Here is an 18,201-nt window from a genome sequence, read left to right as displayed (position 1 = left end):
GGCATGCAGTGGCATGCATACCAGTTTGCAGGCAGAAAGAAGACAAAGTCCATGCCCCAAGAACTCTACAATACCAGGGCTAAATTACTCCCTTATACTCTCCCGTGAGTAAGGGGTGGGACATAGCTGCATTGCCCCAGCAGCAGACTCCAGAACAGTCACAATTCCTCTCCCACTCCTTCCTTGCTCTGAAGGAGAAGTAATTACCCCTTCTCCTGGAGCACCTTGCTCTCCTTGGGGTATTCTGGAGGGCAAGTGGGAGGAAAGGGAGGTGAAGCCAGGGCTCCTCCCACTGCCTGCCCCCTTGCTTGCAGTGGGGAGTCTGATCAGAGTAGCCTTTACTCTCCCCACATGGCTGGAGTCACAATCTGAGCACAGCCAAACATGAGAAAGGGTGTGTGGCTTACTGCCTCGAGCAGTCAAGTAAGGGCTGTGACAAGCTAGCCCGAAATGAGACAGAGAGATTACCAGGAAATGAAAACAAACTACAGCATAAAGGGAGACGAGAACACCCCACGCAAGGGAAAGGGATGAACAGTGCTCCTGAGAGGATACTATTTACAAAGAGGGAGTTTTCCGCTATGTTAGGTCATTGCATTGTATCGTCTATGAGAGATTTTAAATAAGGTTGGAAAGCACAAAACTGATCCTAGTAGGATGTCCTTTCCAGGAATGCTTTGCTACCACACTGGTCTCCTCTCCACGAGTTTAGCTTTCAGACCCAAGATAAACCTGAAGGTGGGTCTCCCTAACAGATTTAATTTTTAAAGATAAGCATATGAAGCTCTCACTTGTTAGTCGGGCACCTAAATAACTTCCATTTGCTATTTCTTTTCCGCAGTTTAAAAAAAAAAATTAAAGTAGCCCTGACCATCTTCCCCACATATTAATATTGCATGGAACCTCAAAAGGTTTGAGAATGTATTTAATTCAGATAAGTACCTTTCGGTTTGGATAGTTAACTGAACCTCCCCTTAAACCTCTTGGATCTGCCAAATGTGGCTGATTATGTAAGAAATCTCTGGTAAGATTTCTGGAAAGATGTGAATAAGAAAAATTATTTGCAAATATGTAAAGATTTGTTTAAGTAACACTTGCTATCTTTCCCTTAGGGACGTAAGCACCTCAAACAGTACAGGTAGAAGACATGAGATGCAATTATGAAAAGGAAAATGCAGGCTGAATAGCCAGGAAATTCTGCCCCCAGTTGTGCAAGTCAGGATGACTCCTGAGGTCCCTTCCAACCCTGATATTCTATGATTCTATGATGGAGGCTCCTGATTGTGACACTGGTGTGGTTCTGCTGCACAAGGAGGTGATCGGAAATGGCAGGACCATGTTGGGCTGTGCCTCTCCAGGAATGCAGTGAACCCTGTAGGGCACATGTGCAGGATGAGTTAGGGAACAAGCTGGACTGGGGAACTGTCACTCCACAGAGCCTGCAGTCCTCTCCTCATCTCTCCCAAAGTGTGGAGGGTCACAAGTTGTTGGCTACATGCAGTGGCTCCACTCCTGTTCTGCAGCTGGAGGGAAAGGATTAGCCCCCGCCTTTCTTTTGACAGGTTTCAGAGTAGCAGCCGTGTTAGTCTGTATTCGCAAAAAGAAAAGGAGGACTTGTGGCACCTTAGAGACTAACCAATTTATTTGAGCATGAGCTTTCGTGAGCTACAGCTCACTTCATCGAATCCATCCGAATCTCTCTGTCTTCCATCCGATGAAGTGGGCTGTAGCTCACGAAAGCTCATGCTCAAATAAATTGGTTAGTCTCTAAGGTGCCACAAGTCCTCCTTTTCTTTTTGTGCCTTTCTTTGTGGTTCTCCTCAGTTTGAGACACTGTGACTGATCATAGGATTATTCCATAAATGATACTTATCTCTTGGGGGTGGCTTTATTTTAAAAGACTGTGTTTTATTCACCATACCTGTAGTAGCTATTCCTGTACAGCCACCAGCAAGCCTTGTAACAGAGTTCAACTCTTTTTCTGCTTCTTTGAAGCTGTGTTTTTCTGCAGTCCAGTGGACATAAAGACTAGAGAGTTTCTGGCAGCAGTGGGAAGACTGAGCAGCAACTTGACACAAGGGGATTCTGGTCCAGGTCACTCACAAATGGACAGCAGCACCATCTTTTAACCAGCAGAATGGAGAAGTCATCCAGCAATGAGAACCAGCCTCTGACTTCTAAGAAAGAGCTCTTGGACTGTACAGAAGGTGAAGATTGCAAAGAGAATGGACTCTTGGTCAAGAACCCTAAATCTGCCCTGCAGCTGGTCGAGGATGGGAATAAGGTCCACCCCAGCCAGGGAGACAAAGGGGAAGCAGGTCAGATCTCAAATGGCTACTCAGTGGTTCAGAACCCAGTTCCTTGTGATGGAATAGCAGATGGGGAAGATGTCCAGTGCATGGCCCCAGCAGCCACAACTACCACCACTTCCACCACTTGTGGGATGGAGGCTCAACCACAGCTGCTGGAGCCGGAGGAAAGAGAGACCTGGAGTAAAAAAATGGACTTTCTTCTCTCTGTCATTGGCTATGCAGTGGATCTGGGCAACATATGGCGATTTCCCTATATATGCTACCAAAATGGAGGAGGTCAGTGTTCAGCCCTATGTGCCATTCCTTAGAAGCTGTCTTCTTTGGGTATAAATGGGTCAATTCTATGGCTCAAGTTAAACCTATGAGACCAACAGTAAGCAACAATGGATTATGGAGCAAGAGGAACTGATTTATGAGTAGGGCCCTACCAAATTCCCGGTCCATTTTGATAATTTCACGGTCATAAGATTTTAAAAATAATAAATTTAATGATTTCAGCTATTTAAATCTGAAATTTCATGGTGTTGTAATTTTAGGGGTCCTGACCCATGAAGGAATTGTGGGGGGAGGGGGGAAGAGGGGGTTGCAAGGTTATTGTAGAGGGTGTTGCAGTACTGCTTTACTTACTTCTGTGCTGCTGCTGGCAGCGGCGCTGCCTTCAGAGCTGGGCAGCTGGAGAGCGGCGGCTGCTGGCCGGGAGCCCAGCTCTGAAGGCAGAGTTGCTGCCAGCAGCAGCGCAGAATTAAGGATGGCATTGTGTGGTGTTGCCACCCTTACTTCTGTGCTGTTGCCTACAGAGCTGGGCCCTCAGTCAGCAGCTGCCACTCTCCAGCCGCCCAGATCTGAAGGCAGCAGTGCAGAAGGGTGGCATGGTATTGCCACCTTTACTTCTGTGCTGCTGCTGGCAGGGTGCGGCCTTCAGAGCTAGGTGCCTGGCTAACAGCCCCCACTCGCTGGATGCCCAGATCTGAAGGCAGCCAGAAGTAAGGGTGGCAATACTGTGACCCCTCTGCAACTCCCTTTTGGGTCTGGCCCCTCAATTTGAGAAACACTGGTCTACCCTATGAAATCTGTATAGTATAGGATAAAAGCACACAAAAGACCAGATTTCAGGGGGGGAGACTAGATTTCACAGTGTTTTCATGGCCGTGAACTTGGTACAGCCCTATTTACGAGATAGATTAAAATAGCAAAATATGTCTAGAGTCAGATAAGGGTTGCTGGGACATATGCATCAACTAATAGATGAGGGCTATAAACACAGAGGTGGAAGAGGAATTATCTAGAATGATGCAAGATCCAGTATAGCTGGAAAGCATGAGATGAAAATAAGAAAAGGAAAATGTAGATTTAATATTAGGCAAAACATCCTGCCCTAAGATCAGTTGGACTATAGAACAGTCTCCCAAGGGAAGAGATAAGACCAATCCCCAGAAACATTTAAATTCAGACTAACCAATATACCAGAAAATGTCAGTGCTACAGGTGCTCAGTACAATCAAACAATGATTGTAACCAGTGAGTGTGCTGAAAAAGGGCCTATATCCCCTTAATGCATCTAGGCATTGCACCAGAGGAAGACATTATTTTATCTTTTGCCCCATCTTGCTGCTGCACCCATGGTAGCCAATAAAATCTTTGTGAATTCCCTGTATGTTTGGGTACAGAAGCCTGGGAATAGGAGTACTGTTGACTGTGCCTGCTAGGAGACAATCTTACAATAGTTCAGAACTTCATTCCACTGGACACTTAAGCCTTCCTTACAGCAGTGAGCATTACCTGTGGCACCTGAGAATTGGACTTTTAGCCATTTGTGATGCTCCAGCCTGATACACAGTAACTGAACTGCTTTGGTGCTTATGGCATTGACTTTCAACACAAGACAGTTGCCACACACAGTGGTGAGCAGTTACTTGCATGAGTAATCCTGTTGAAGATGATGGGACTAGTCATGTGAGTAACTGCTCACCAATGTGAGTAAAGGGGTCACAACCTGGCCCTTCAGGAACAAACCCACAAGTCTTGTTTTGTGTGACATTACAGAAAGTTTCACTGGACTGGCCTCTCAAGATCATGGGGTGTCAAGGTTCCTTCCACACTCTGAACGCTAGGGTACAGATGTGGGGACCTGCATGAAAACCTCCTAAGCTTACTTTCACCAGCGTTAGGTTAAAACTTCCCCAAGGTACAAACTATTTTACCCTTTTCCCTTGGACTTTCGTTGCCACCACCAAACGTTTAACCGGTTACTGGGAAAGAGTTGTTTGGAAACGTCTTTCCCCCCAAAATCCTCACTAAAACCTTGCACCCCCCTTCCTGGGGAAGGCTTGATAAAAATCCTCACCAATTTGCATAGGTGACCACAGACCCAAACCCTTGGATCTTAAGAACCATGAAAAAGCTTTCAGTTTCTCAAAAGAAGAATTTTAATAGAAGAAAAAGTAAAAAGAATCACCTCTGTAAAATCAGGATGGTAAATACCTTACAGGGTAATTAGATTCAAAACATAGAGAGTCCCTCTAGGCAAAACCTTAAGTTACAAAAAGACACAAAAACAGGAATATCCATTCCATTCAGCACAGCTTATTTCCTCAGCCATTTAAAGAAATCATAATCTAACGCATATCTAGCTAGATTACTTACTAAGTTCTAAGACTCCATTCCTGTTCTGTCCCCAGCAAAAGCATCACACAGACAGACACAGACCCTTTGTTTCTCCCTCCCCCCAGCTTTTGAAAGTATCTTGTCTGCTCATTGGTCATTTTGGTCAGGTGCCAGTGAGGTTATCCTAGCTTCTTAACCCTTTACAGGTGAAAGGGTTTTTCCTCTGGCCAGGAGGGATTTTAAAGGTTTTTACCCTTCCCTTTATATTTATGACACGGGGTCACATAGGTTTTACTGTCGTAGTTAAGTGCAGTGTGTATTGGATGTGGGGCTTGAAAAATTGTTCTTTATGAAGTACACCAGAAGTACTACAAGAAGTTACAGTCATGTCCTTTTCTTCCTTGCAGGAGCATTTCTCATCCCGTACACGATCATGGCCATCTTTGGAGGCATCCCCCTCTTTTACATGGAACTAGCTCTGGGACAGTACCACAGGAATGGGTGTATCTCAGTTTGGAGGAAAATTTGTCCTATTTTCAAAGGTAGTAAGGGGAACAGGCAGCTTACCATGATCCCTTAGGGTAACCGGCAGAGATTTTCTTTAAGGGTGGAACAATTACTGACAATAAGAGATAACATGAAGGGCTAATGTCAAGTGGTTTAGGGCCCACATTTAGGTTATGTAAGAAAAGCTTTCATGAAACCTGGAATTAATTACTTTTCTAAGTCATGTGCTTTTTAAAAAAGCAATGTCAAGTTGTTTTATATACATAAACATTGCCCTAATTGTTTTCCAATCCAAAGGATGCAGCCTCCTACTAGTGTCTGAAGACCAGGGAGTGAAACTGACTAGAAACAATCCACTGTACTTTCACTGACCCAAGCCAGAAAAAAAATACAAAATCATACAGAGAACATTATAAGGGTGAAAGTAAATTGAACTTTCAAAATTATTCCATTTTTAATATTTGAAATGGTATTAGAAACACGAGTTAGGAAAAATATTGCAAATTCTTTATTTTTATCCCAGAGATCTTTTAAACAAATTACCCTTCAGCTCCATTCCATTTCTCAGCCATCCTACTGGCAGTGATAATAGAGGATCTTTTATAGTTGCCTTTTACATGCTTGTTACCCTTGCTCCCAGTACCAGAGTTAGATTTGGTTTTGTTTTGCTTGGTTGGTTTGTTGTTTGGGGGTGTGGAGGATGAGGGAATACACATCACAGTCAAAATTCCAGAGATTGGGGCCTGAATCAGGCTAGCATTTACACGTTATGTTCAGAACCGGGATGCTTTTCTGAAGTGGGGCTTGGGCAAATCACCCCCACTTTCTGAAGTCCCCACAAAGTTCCAGAGCATTCTAAAAAAATATAAAGGGAGGCCGTGGTGTATGTTGTGCCCTCCTTTCTGGATGCCTCTGGCAGGTACTGATTTTAGTTCATGTGGATTACCCACTCCTCCTTTCACTGGACCCAGCCTTCACATTTCCACTCACATAACTGCTTTCTGCCTTACCAGGAATTGGCTTTACTATCTGCATAATAGCTCTCTACATAGCCTCTTACTACAATACCATCATGGCTTGGGCCCTCTACTACCTCATTTCATCCTTCACGGTGGAGCTGCCATGGATCAGCTGCAAAAATGCTTGGAACACCGGCAACTGCACCAACTACTTCATCAATGCCAGCATTACCTGGACCCCACACTCCATCTCCCCTGCAGAAGAATTTTATACGTAAGTGCATGTAAGTGGAGACACGATATCAGAAAGAGGGGTAGAAAATGCAGCAGGCTTTTCTTTAGAGGGTAACCCGGGTATTTATCAATCACATGGGTTTTTAAAAACGGTCTAAGGATTAAAATGCATGCAGTTGTGGTTATGTGTAGGATGGGGGTGTCTTTTATCTCTCATGATTTAGAGCCTAAGCACTCTCTGTATTTATTACACAAACATCAACAATGTGCTTTTCTCTCCTGTTTTAGCCGCCACGTTCTACAGGTGCAAAGATCCAAAGGGCTGGATGATCTGGGAGGCATTAGCTGGCAATTGACCCTCTGCTTATTGTTGATTTTCACTATTGTGTACTTCAGCATCTGGAAAGGGGTCAAAACATCTGGCAAGGTGAATGCAAAAGCAAGAGGAAGTTGCTTGATATAGCGTAATTTCTGCCACATGTCTGGAGCAGCCTATTAACATGAGAGAAAGTAAGCTTAGAATTGTCTTCAGGACAGGGACTGCAAATTCACATACATGTGAATAGTGAGTGCTACCGTAATCCATATAATACATGCTAACAGCATGTTGGGTTGCTGTGCTGCAGATAAAGATCATCCTACCCAGAGGATCAGAACGGGTGTGGAGGTTGACCTCTGATTACTGCTCTGTTGAGCCTCAGTTCCATTGTTTCTTTTTCTACAGATGGGCCTTGCTGTCTGCTGTCAGAGCAAGCCATGTTACCAAAATAGGGCTGCTTAATACACATTCATTTTCAAATAATGAGTAATAATAAATCTTTCCACTGACAGAGAACCTCCTGTGTGAGGACCTCAGATCACCTTACAAAGATTAGTGTTAAAAGAAAAGGAGTACTTGTGGCACCTTAGAGACTAGTGTTGTTATTCCCATTTTACAGAAGGGGAAACTTAAGTGCAGAAAGCTTAAGACCAATGTTTTCAGAAGGGTCAGCTAATTCTGCATGCTCTCATTTCTGAATGCCCAATTGGAGACAGTTAGGGCCTGACTTTCAGGGGTGCTGAGCTTGGCATTTTCAAATCTCCTCATCTGGAGTTGTGAGCACTCAGCAGCTCTGAAAATCTGGGCCTAAGGGTCTCAGGTTAGGCACCCAACATTTGTGGACACTGCTCAAAATTCTGGCTGCAGTGACTTACTCAAGGTTGGACAATTATTGAGCAGCAGAGCTGGAAATGGATTGTAGGAGTCTGATTCCCATTCCTTGCTCAAACCACTAAACAAGGGTAGTCCCTTTTCAGATGAAAAAAGGCAGTGGTCCGTGCACACAGATGGTATCAAATTAGGCAACTCGTCTATCTTTTGACTACAGCTACAGCAAACCTGGATTCAGAAGCTGGAGCTGACTGCCTTTGAGAGGAGAATGTATAACTATTGGTGGGGCAGTCAGACCTATGGTGTTGAATAAACTAGCTTACACACCATAAATAGTGACCTGGATGGCATTAAGGAAGACAACGTGACCTAGTTGTTAAGAGGAGGGGAGTAGGAGTCTGGGCTCCTGGGTTCTAATTCTTAGCTCTGCTACTGATTCACTGCAGGATGTTGGGCAAGTCATCTAATTACTCTGTGCTATATTTGCTCCTTCATTTAAAGTATAGTAATACATTATTGCCTTTGTAAAGCACTTTGACAACTTTGAATGAAAGGTGTTATAAGTCTAAATATTACTGTTCATTCGACATTGTTACCATTATCATCACTTAGCTGTTTCCCTCAATCAGTACCCATGGCAAACACGGTCTTAATGTTTTCTCTAACAGGTGGTGTGGGTGACTGCCACGTTCCCTTACATCATACTCTTTATCCTGTTAGTACGAGGGGCCACATTGCCTGGAGCCTGGAGGGGGGTTGTCTTCTACCTGAAGCCTGACTGGCAGAAACTCCTGGCCACTGAGGTAAGGAACTTGTTGTAAAGTGGCAATTGATTTCAGCCTGTAAACTTGTATACTTAAATCTCTCCTTTTCAGAACAAGGCTACTGTCAGCATAGTAATAGGTGCCTATGGATTCTGAAGATTAACTCCAATTCTTTTAAATCTTTGTAAAAAGTTTTTTGCAGTTGTAACAATTATGCAAGATAGAGATAACCAAGCTGTTACTGCTTCTGGTCTTACTCTGCTAGCTAACCTTAATCTAAACTAGTGGATACCCTGTAGCTCTGCTGACTGCTGGATGACCAGCAGATGTTGGAATGGGCTAAATCACCTTTAATGGAGTCCACTATCAGGTGGCTGGACTCACTGCCTGGATTTCGGAATTGTGAATATTGCCACCATCGAAAAAACTCAAGCCATCGGCCCTGTGTCAAGCTGTGGCAGATGAGCCCGAAGAGATCCTCCTTTCCAGACAAGTGGTGCTTGACTCAGGTGGAAATCTCCCACGTACTCCATGCAGACATAGACAGCAGGAAGACTATCAGACTCAACACACTAAGCTTGATGAAGTGATGACAGCTGGGCAGGTGTGAATGTGTGGGGAGAGGGAATACACCACACAGTCCTACAAATACTACCAACTTTAGGAGAGAGAGCAGGTATGGGGATGAGACCATAATAAAACAAAACAACATGTCAACCCAGTGTCTGATTTAGATTTGAACCCGTGTGGAAGAGGCAATCAGTCCATCAGGCTGCTGACTGTGTTTGCTTCGCTACAAGTGAAAGTCGCTAATGGGGAGGGAGATGGAAAAAACCCAAAGCAATAAATACAACAAATACAAAGATTAAAAACTCTAATGTCTGTGAGTCTGCAGCTACCCAGCTGATATGGAGAGTTTTCAATGAAGAGGAAATGAAGAGATAAAGCATCATCTCCAATAAGGAACCACGTCTTCCTAAAAGCAATAAAGGACATTGGTATTGTATTGAATATATCTGAAGTGAGGACAGCAGATTGCAATCTGTGCGCCAGCTGGCATCAGAGCTCTATCCAGGGGAGGTGCAGGCTAGTCACATAGAAGGAGTATGTTAGAAATGAGCTGCAGTGAACTCTATGTTGCAATCAAGAGGGAATAAAGGAACCAGGACTTTTCCTTTCAGGGATGGAACAGAGATCAACAGTTTGGAGATGCCACTCAGTAAGACTCCGGCCAGTGTAGCACAGTGTTTTTGTAACCAGGTCATCACACTTTTATTGGACATGGCTACAAAATGGTTGAGTTGTGTTCACACAGCTGGAGTTGCACCCACACCACCAAATGTATTTGGATCAATCCAGGGAGCAATCACACAGTGCTTTAGCCCAGAGGACATGCGCCCAGACACACACAGGAGGCAATGCACTCCAGCTGTCCTTCTGCACAGAGACCCTGGAGGAAGGAAGACAGGCCAAACCCATTACAAAGGCACAGTTACAATGCAAAAACAATGTGCTACAGGAAGACTGCCATTTGTCAGCCTAGGATACTGTCAAGGGTGAAACACTGATAGCTGGCACAGTTACTGAATATTTACTGTGTTGTGTATAGAAATGTGGTAGCATTTCACCTATGGTGACCTTCTCGAAGGATAAATCCTAACTATGCCACGAGTGAAAATAAGTATGATGGCCTCACTGTGCTGGGTATTTGCCTCTGTCATAGAACTACAAAAGTATTTGTCACACTTCAGCACAAAATCTTTGATCCATGTAACAAGCTCTTAATAAAATATTTGTTAAGATAGGACTAGACTATATACAGGCTGTTGAATCTAATTCGTAGCACCAGTGGACTGTAGAGTGGCATTTGCTCTATGTTTAACACCATCTTTTCTTGATCCTCTGCCTCTTACGTTTTTCAGGTCTGGGTGGATGCTGCAGCTCAGATTTTCTTCTCTCTAGGTCCAGGTTTTGGGGTCCTACTAGCTTTTGCCAGCTACAACAAATTCCACAACAACTGCTACCAGTGAGTTCCACCTCAGTGTAAGAAATAGTCAATAAAAGGACAGTGTTAGAATGTAAACAGTTTATGTATTTTTTAAAAAAATGAGAAATGTAACGCTGGTGAAAGTTGCCAGGTTGTCAGTCCTGTAGGGTGAATTCTATCTGCAGAACAGGTACATTCCCTTTAGCATCAGCGCAATCTTCCCTCACATCACATCCAGCCAATGTGCCTCGCTTCAAGGCAAGTTGGGAGTTTGCTTTCCATGTCTACTCAATTATTATTATTTATTATTGTCTTGTGGCAGCACCCAGGAGCCCCAGTTGCGGACCAGGACCCTCTTGTGGTAGGCTCTGTACAAATATGGAACAAAAAGATGGTCCCTCCCCAAACAGTTTATAACCCATGTAATTCTTGATCTCTGCTGAAACTGCCCATAAGGGGGCCAATTACTTGTAGAGGTGAGGCTGTGATGCGGACACCTGTCCAATAGGATCTGGACTAAATCCACCCCTGAACAACCATCAGATTGTAACAGTATTTAGTTACTGCAGTTTAGATCAGCTATAACTTGGTAAAGGGCTCTGTGGGTTGTTTCCTTATTTTCTTAAGGATGTTTATTATGTCCTGTGAAATGAAACCTGCAAATCATCATTCTCTCTAAAGCTATTACTATATCATTCTGAATCCAGTATTAATTAGATTGGTGTGATGTGTCTGGTATGCAGCCAAACAGACAGCCGAACAGATGTTGAATGAAATGTCTGAAGTTCTTCCTTAGACCTATAAGACACAACAATTCAAAACTCTATCCAAAAGAGAGCCAATATATCAACAGACAAATCAGTAGTGCCCCAGTTTGCTGGGCATAAAGGAGAGACATACCTTGTCTCATTCCAAGACAAAACAGGACATCAACAGGGCTGGGGTACAACCTTTAGATGTCCTTTAGAGATTCAGGCTGCATCATACTGGTAAATGGATACTATCAATGGATCTGGGAGCATGGTCTGTGATAATCTCAAAATGTTTTAAAACTACCAGTACCTATCAGTCCAACGATCATTTCACCAGTGAAATGCAGCTGCCTTTGGGGCAAAACATAGCAGACAGGTGGACAAACGGGAGAGCAGGAGAAAATGTAGCTAAAGACACCAAGGCAAAGCCTTACTACCCTTCTGAAAAATGCTATGTGATTTTTAGCATCCATGCAAAGACAGAACCTTAATTTTCCTAAGGTCTTTCCCAACAGACTCTCACATATTAAAATATATGAATGAATATTTATATACCCTGGAAAGTTGAAGGGCTGTATTGAAACGTGCTCCCAGGTGGTCTAGATAGTTCAAAATCAATACTGTGCCTTCTGGCAATACACCATTCTTTCTGGCAGATGTTCGCTCTCTGAGATTCATTGGGTTTTCTCTTCCAGGGATGCACTGGTTACCAGTACTGTGAACTGCATGACTAGTTTTGTGTCTGGATTTGTCATTTTCACTGTGCTTGGATATATGGCTGAAATGAGGAATGAAGAGGTGTCGGAGGTTGCTAAAGATACTGGTAGGGGAACTTATTCTATTGCTGTCTTAAATTTCCTCTGAAGTTTCGATAGAACTTGTTTGATTACATTCCAGATGGGGAGATATTCTTACCACACAAACATGACCATGTAATCCATTTAAAATTCAGGATCAGGGGAAAGACCCTGGCCTGGACAAACACTCCAAACTGCACAAAATGTTTTGTATATACTATGATTAATCATACTGCTTTATGACTATCATAAAACAGTGAGCAGCATACGGTGTGCTACACAGCTCCAAAATGGTTCTACGAAGATAAAAGAATGTAGAAATCATGTTATATGTCACCTAGTGACCCTTACTGTGACTACACTTGGTAACACTCCCCTGTGGACAAAGGCATTTCCAGGTGTGAGTGAAATGGTCCCTCTTTTTCAGAGCAGAAGGAAAAATAACCACCTGTTCTCCCTCTTGGTACCAGGGCCCAGCCTTCTCTTCATTACCTACGCAGAGGCCATTGCAAACATGCCTGCTTCGACCTTTTTTGCCATCATATTTTTCTTGATGTTACTCACTCTGGGATTAGACAGCACGGTGAGTGGGTATCATTAGTGAGAGGGGCCCTGAATGGATGGATGAAGTTAAGCATTTGGAATTATTCCAGCATGTTCCAAAATAAATCTGCAGAATTAAACGTAAACTCTTCTTTTGATAATAGAGCAACTATACTAATACGCTGAGGTCCTTGGATGAAGGGTGCTAAATAAGTGCAAAATGCATTGCAAACATTCGTTAATCTTCATAACCCCTGGGTCACAAAATAGTATTTATTATCCCTATTTCAAAGTTGGGGACACTGAGGCACAACACGATTAAATGATTTGCCCAGTCACACAGTAAGTCAATGGCAAAGCTGGGAACAGAACCCAGAATATTCAACTTCTAGAACCCTGCTTTTAACCAGCAGGTGATGTCCTCTCTCTTCTTGTACATTGGAAGCATTTAATTACCTGTCAACATGCAAGTCAGTGACATGTTTCTGGGATTTTTCACAGGTAACAGGATTTAGAAGGTGGGAACAGAAGGTGGATTTCTCAAAGTGGGGCACAGTGCTATAAAGATTTTGCTACGAGCCACATAGTTATTGCAAATTAAGGACCAAATTCAATCCAAAATCAACTCCATTGACTTCATAGTCTTAGCTATAATGAGCCATTTACTTATTGTTATTTATTATTTGTAATATGGTAGTTCCCGTTATGTGTTAGGCACTTCCCACACATATGAGACAAAATCCCTGTCCTAAAGAGATCAAGGTCTCTGAAGACATGATGGAGATGTTTCCAGAGCAGTCACCTCAAGCCTATCACACTCAGATACATGCCAAAAGTTCATTGTCCTAATTGTATCTTATGGTATGTCCACACTTAAAACACTATAGCAGCACAGCTATAGTGCTTCAGTATAGACACTCACTACAGTGAGCCGAGGGGTTCTCCCATTGCTGCGGGTAATCCATCTCCCCAACAGGTGGTAGCTAGGTTGACAGAAGCACTGGCTAGGGTTAGGTTGACATAGTTCTGGCTTTCAGAGGCTGTGGATTTTTCAAATGTCTGAGAGATGCAGCTACGTCAATGTACGTTTTCATTGTCCAGCAGTTGTGGGGTGTGTGTGGGGAATGCAGGGTAGGAAGGATGCTTTCTTTTTTTCTATGACTCTTTGCTGTGCTTTTCAGTTTGCAGGTCTGGAGGGGGTGATCACTGCAGTGCTGGATGAATTTCCACATGTCTGGGGCAAGCGCAGGGAATGGTTTGTCCTTGGTCTGATCATTGCTTGCTTCCTGGGGTCATTAACAACTCTGACATTTGTAAGTACCTCACCCAACATTGTGAACCTTGCTTATTGGCAGTCGGCTCTAGCTGATATCTGCAGGAGGGAAGTGTTTCCCAAACAGAATCTCAAGGAGTCTCATCAAATATGTGAAATCCTATTAGTCCAGTTGAGAGGAGTTGTTTTCCTTATAGGGTTGGAGACTGTCGGTGGAATGAATGTGAGCAGTCGTGCTCATGAAGGAATCTGACAATGTTGTAACTTGACAAAGTTTCAGTGTACAGTACATAATAAACCACACAAATACTGCTCAGACTGGTACTATACCACGACGCAGTTCATTCCAGCTGATTAACCGTTCAAACCTTCACCCAAAATCCCAGCTTTTACAAAATTAAAAATTATCAGTTTAATTTTCAAAGGGTTAGAAATAAATTTCAAATCAAGAAAAGGATGGATACAAAATCCAGTTCTAGAAACTACCATAAATGGAATTTAGTGAACTGGAGTCCAGAAGCTCCTGGCACTGGATAATGGCTCATATGTGAATCTACAGCACTTACATATTCCTTCTTTCATACATGCCAAATATTGTCCTAAGTTACACCTATGCAACCTCTGTCTAGTCACTGGGGTTTCATTGCTGTAACAGGAGAACAAATTGGTCAGCTTTTGTAAAAGATGTGGGGGAAAAATTCACTGGCTTTTACATTCCACTGTTTGTTTTATGAGAAATTCCCTCCTGGTTTAAAGCATTTACAAGGAGCCAGGTTCCTGTAGAACACACAACTCTCTTTTCTTGTAGCTGAGTCCAGATCCAGGAGGAAAGAATAGAACGTAATGCTGCCTTTGTTTCCTGCTCAGTAACTAATGCTCAGGGACAGAGAAGGAAGTTGCCATCAAAGGAGGGCACAGAAAAGCACAGATCCCATCGGATTAGCTCATTAAAATCCAAACTAGAAATGTGTGCCGCTTCCCTTTCAGTTTTTCTGCATGTCCGTTCTATTGGCAAAGGATGATCACAGGAAGTTAAAGCAAGAGTACTGGACAAGTCATTAGTACTGTCAAGTATTACTCAAGGCCAGAGCAGGCAGCAAGTGATGGGATAGAGTGAATTTTGCACGGGTGAATGCTCTCTTTCCAAATGAGGAGAGTATATGACTAGTAGTACAAAACTTCTATTCTGGTGATTTTGGCTAATCAGTACCACAATCTCTTCTCTAGGGTGGTGCATACGTAGTGAAGCTGTTTGAAGAATATGCTACAGGCCCTGCTGTCCTAACAGTGGTGTTTCTGGAATCCATTGCGGTGGCCTGGTTCTATGGTAAGATTGTTCCTGCACTTACAACCCATGCCGACCAGACTCCCGGGCATTTGCCGAATAGTATTTCCGCCAGCTTTGTGGACAGGGGTACTGATGTCACATAGAAAAAGCAATTTACAGATTACTTAATCGGAAAACAATGTTACCAATTACTTTGTCATGTAAGCATAGTACAATCTTGATCTCCAAATGGGTTGGGAAACACTGAATGACTTTGGATAATGGAGGTTTCTGTGTAATGAAAAGGTTGCAGGGACACGACCACACTGTTTTCTGGTGGATGCTAAATGCATTTCCTCGTTATATCAACGTTTGAATAACCTTTTTCTCCATGTCCCTCTACCATCCATTTATTTTCACAGGCATCAACCAGTTTTGCAGTGACATGAAGGAAATGCTGGGCTTCACTCCAGGCTGGTACTGGCGACTCTGCTGGGTAGCAATCAGCCCCATCTTTCTTTTGGTGAGTTCATCTTCCCAGCCCAAGACAGTCAGTTTACTAGTGTAATATCTTAGAGTTCCAGATATGGGATTTTCATTTACATAATATTCACGTTCTACTCTCTAATGCCAGCTTTTGGAAGCCAACAATCTTAAATCAGTGAGACTAATCTGATAAAAGCAGCTAGGATTAGTTAGTAGATCAACACTGAGTTTGTTTGGTTTTTTTTTTTTTTTTTGTTACTTAGATAAACAATGATGATATTGGAAAACTTTAATAACCTGCAACACAGGACAAGGCTAATTTGATCTTTGCTGCTTTAGATTTATGTCAGTGAAGTAAAATAGTAAAAGGATGCTGATAAAAAGCACAGAAAAAAGAGAAGTTAAGATAACAGATTTACAAGCTGTTTGATCAGCCACTGCCTGGCAACTTTAGAATACACCTACCCAAACTCTACATCACCAGAGAGCATCCTTCATAATCAGCAACTGGTGCCAGTATCCCCACAGCTGACTTGGCAAAGTTATTACTAACATTTTTAAACAAAGCCTTCATTCCCTGTTCCAAAATTAGTTCACCCTGTCTTTTATTGTTGCTTGGCTTGGATGCAAGGAGAGTAAGTCAAGATGGAGGTTTATGGAGGCAAACAACACTGCTGGGATGATTAATGTGTGTTTAACTGTTTTCCATTTTATTACCTGTAGACAAAGGAGTAAAAAAAAAAGCTATAAATAGATGTTTCACCACAAAAATAATTTATACACTACTGTCCTGTCCATGATCCTGAAACAATAAAACTAAATTACATGAAGAGCCATATACTTTCAGTGATGTGGTTACTAGGCAAAATTGATATTTACGGTCTCTATGGAAACTAAAACAAGAAAAACCCAGACGTAGGTTTGGTGGCTCTCTTTGGTAATTTTAAACATCTAGTGCCGGGTATCCTCTGATGTAATTCTGTGAAAACTAAGTTAGGATGCTTCCCAAAACAGTCACTAACATTAATTTTGCAATGTACCAGTTTAATACTTCAGCACCTTAGGTTTGACTTCAATGAGAACTGGAAGCACTGAGCATCTCACAGGGTCGGATCCAATAAGCTTTAGCATAAAACTGGAACGTTGCCATTTTAGTATTAGAGTAAGAAGAAAAACATAAATCCAAGAACTATCGATTTCTACAAGTCAATCTGAGGTATCAGGGATCAAACCACAATGATTTCTGGCCTATAATCAACACAAAAGCTGGTAAGTAATCTCTCAATCATACAGCATCTGCAGGCTCCTGACAATGAATCAAGCACTGGAGAAGACTGCCAAATGCAATGAGTTGCTGCTGTAGATAGTGGAAATTCCTCTATTTGGTGTTAAGGAAGAGTATTAGAACTACTTGAAGAAAAACTAGACATTCCATGTGACCTCAAAGAATTCTTGAAACATTTATACAACTAGTACAATACTATTTAAGCTTAACAAACATGGAGTTACACAAGAAAACACTCTCTTATCTTCAACTTTTCACCATCTGCCTGGAGAAAACATTCAAAAAGCTGGACTCTGAAGAAAAGATAAAAGATAAAAATAAAAGATAAAAATGGTACATGAACCACTTCAAATTTGCAGGTGACATCTTTGTTTAGCCCCTGAAAGAACTTGAAGCAATAACATGAGAAAGGAACACAAAAAGCAAGGAATGTAGTTGTGTGTTAAATATACACAACATAAACATTTTCTAATGAAATTGTGGAAGAGGAGAAAAAAATTACACTAGATCAGAATAAATTATAAACTTTTATAGAGCATGTGTGCGCCAAGTGGTGCATAGCATTCCAAATCAGCACAACAATAAAAGGGAGAGAGGAATCAAAGTTGGATGAATCCTCTGGAAGGGTAAACAGTGTCTTCAAGAAAAAATTCTTTCACCCCTATTCATTACCAGACCTAATTATTGGCTATGGGATTCTGGATCACACTGGATTCAAATGGAATTTTTTTGACCATTCTATCTTAAAATTCAGTAGAATTTTAGAATTGGTATTCAAACATACAATACAAGATCAGATCTGTGGTCCATTTATACATCTAAGGGCTAATATGATCCTTGGATGTATAAACAGGAAAGTATGGAGGTGATTTTTTACCTCTGTATACAGCATTGATGATGCTGATCATAGAATACTGCATCCAGGTCTGGTATCCACATTCTAAAACAGATATTGAAAAAGTGGAATGGGTGCAGAAAAGAGCTAGAAAAATTATTCAAGTACTGAAGAAAATACCTTCCACTTAACGAGCACAATCTGTTTAATAAAATAAATAAATAATAATAAACCACTGAGAGGTGACTTGATTATGATGTGTGAATACCTTCCTGGGTTGAAAATACTGGGTACTAATGGTCCTTTTCGCTCTAATGGAGAAAGGCAGAACAAGACCCAATGGCTGGAAGTTAAAGCCAGACAAATTCAGATTGGAAATAAGGTGCACATTTTTTAACAGTGAGGGTGATTAATTATTGGAACAAACTACCAAGGGAAATGTTGTA

At 42.2% G+C, this 18,201-nt stretch overlaps 1 protein-coding gene across 3 annotated transcripts in view; it reads left to right on the top strand.

Moving 5' to 3' along the window:
- Positions 1-18,201, top strand: part of SLC6A4 (solute carrier family 6 member 4) — a 42,540-nt gene that overhangs the window by 11,139 nt on the left and 13,200 nt on the right. For all 3 annotated transcript variants that reach the window (XM_073315661.1, XM_073315659.1, XM_073315660.1), the window contains exons 2-12: positions 1,996-2,588; positions 5,324-5,458; positions 6,437-6,656; positions 6,905-7,043; positions 8,435-8,569; positions 10,453-10,556; positions 11,965-12,092; positions 12,537-12,649; positions 13,791-13,922; positions 15,110-15,209; positions 15,572-15,672. In XM_073315661.1, the coding sequence (XP_073171762.1) occupies positions 2,138-2,588; positions 5,324-5,458; positions 6,437-6,656; positions 6,905-7,043; positions 8,435-8,569; positions 10,453-10,556; positions 11,965-12,092; positions 12,537-12,649; positions 13,791-13,922; positions 15,110-15,209; positions 15,572-15,672 (1,758 nt within the window). In that variant the 5' untranslated portion in view covers positions 1,996-2,137. The remainder of the gene's footprint in view (positions 1-1,995; positions 2,589-5,323; positions 5,459-6,436; positions 6,657-6,904; positions 7,044-8,434; positions 8,570-10,452; positions 10,557-11,964; positions 12,093-12,536; positions 12,650-13,790; positions 13,923-15,109; positions 15,210-15,571; positions 15,673-18,201) is intronic.

The sequence above is a fragment of the Lepidochelys kempii genome, chromosome 17 (genome assembly GCF_965140265.1).
Source record: "Lepidochelys kempii isolate rLepKem1 chromosome 17, rLepKem1.hap2, whole genome shotgun sequence".
NCBI lineage: Eukaryota > Metazoa > Chordata > Testudines > Cheloniidae > Lepidochelys > Lepidochelys kempii.
Note: the sequence above shows the minus strand (reverse complement) of the source record. Positions and strands in the feature narration are given on the sequence as shown.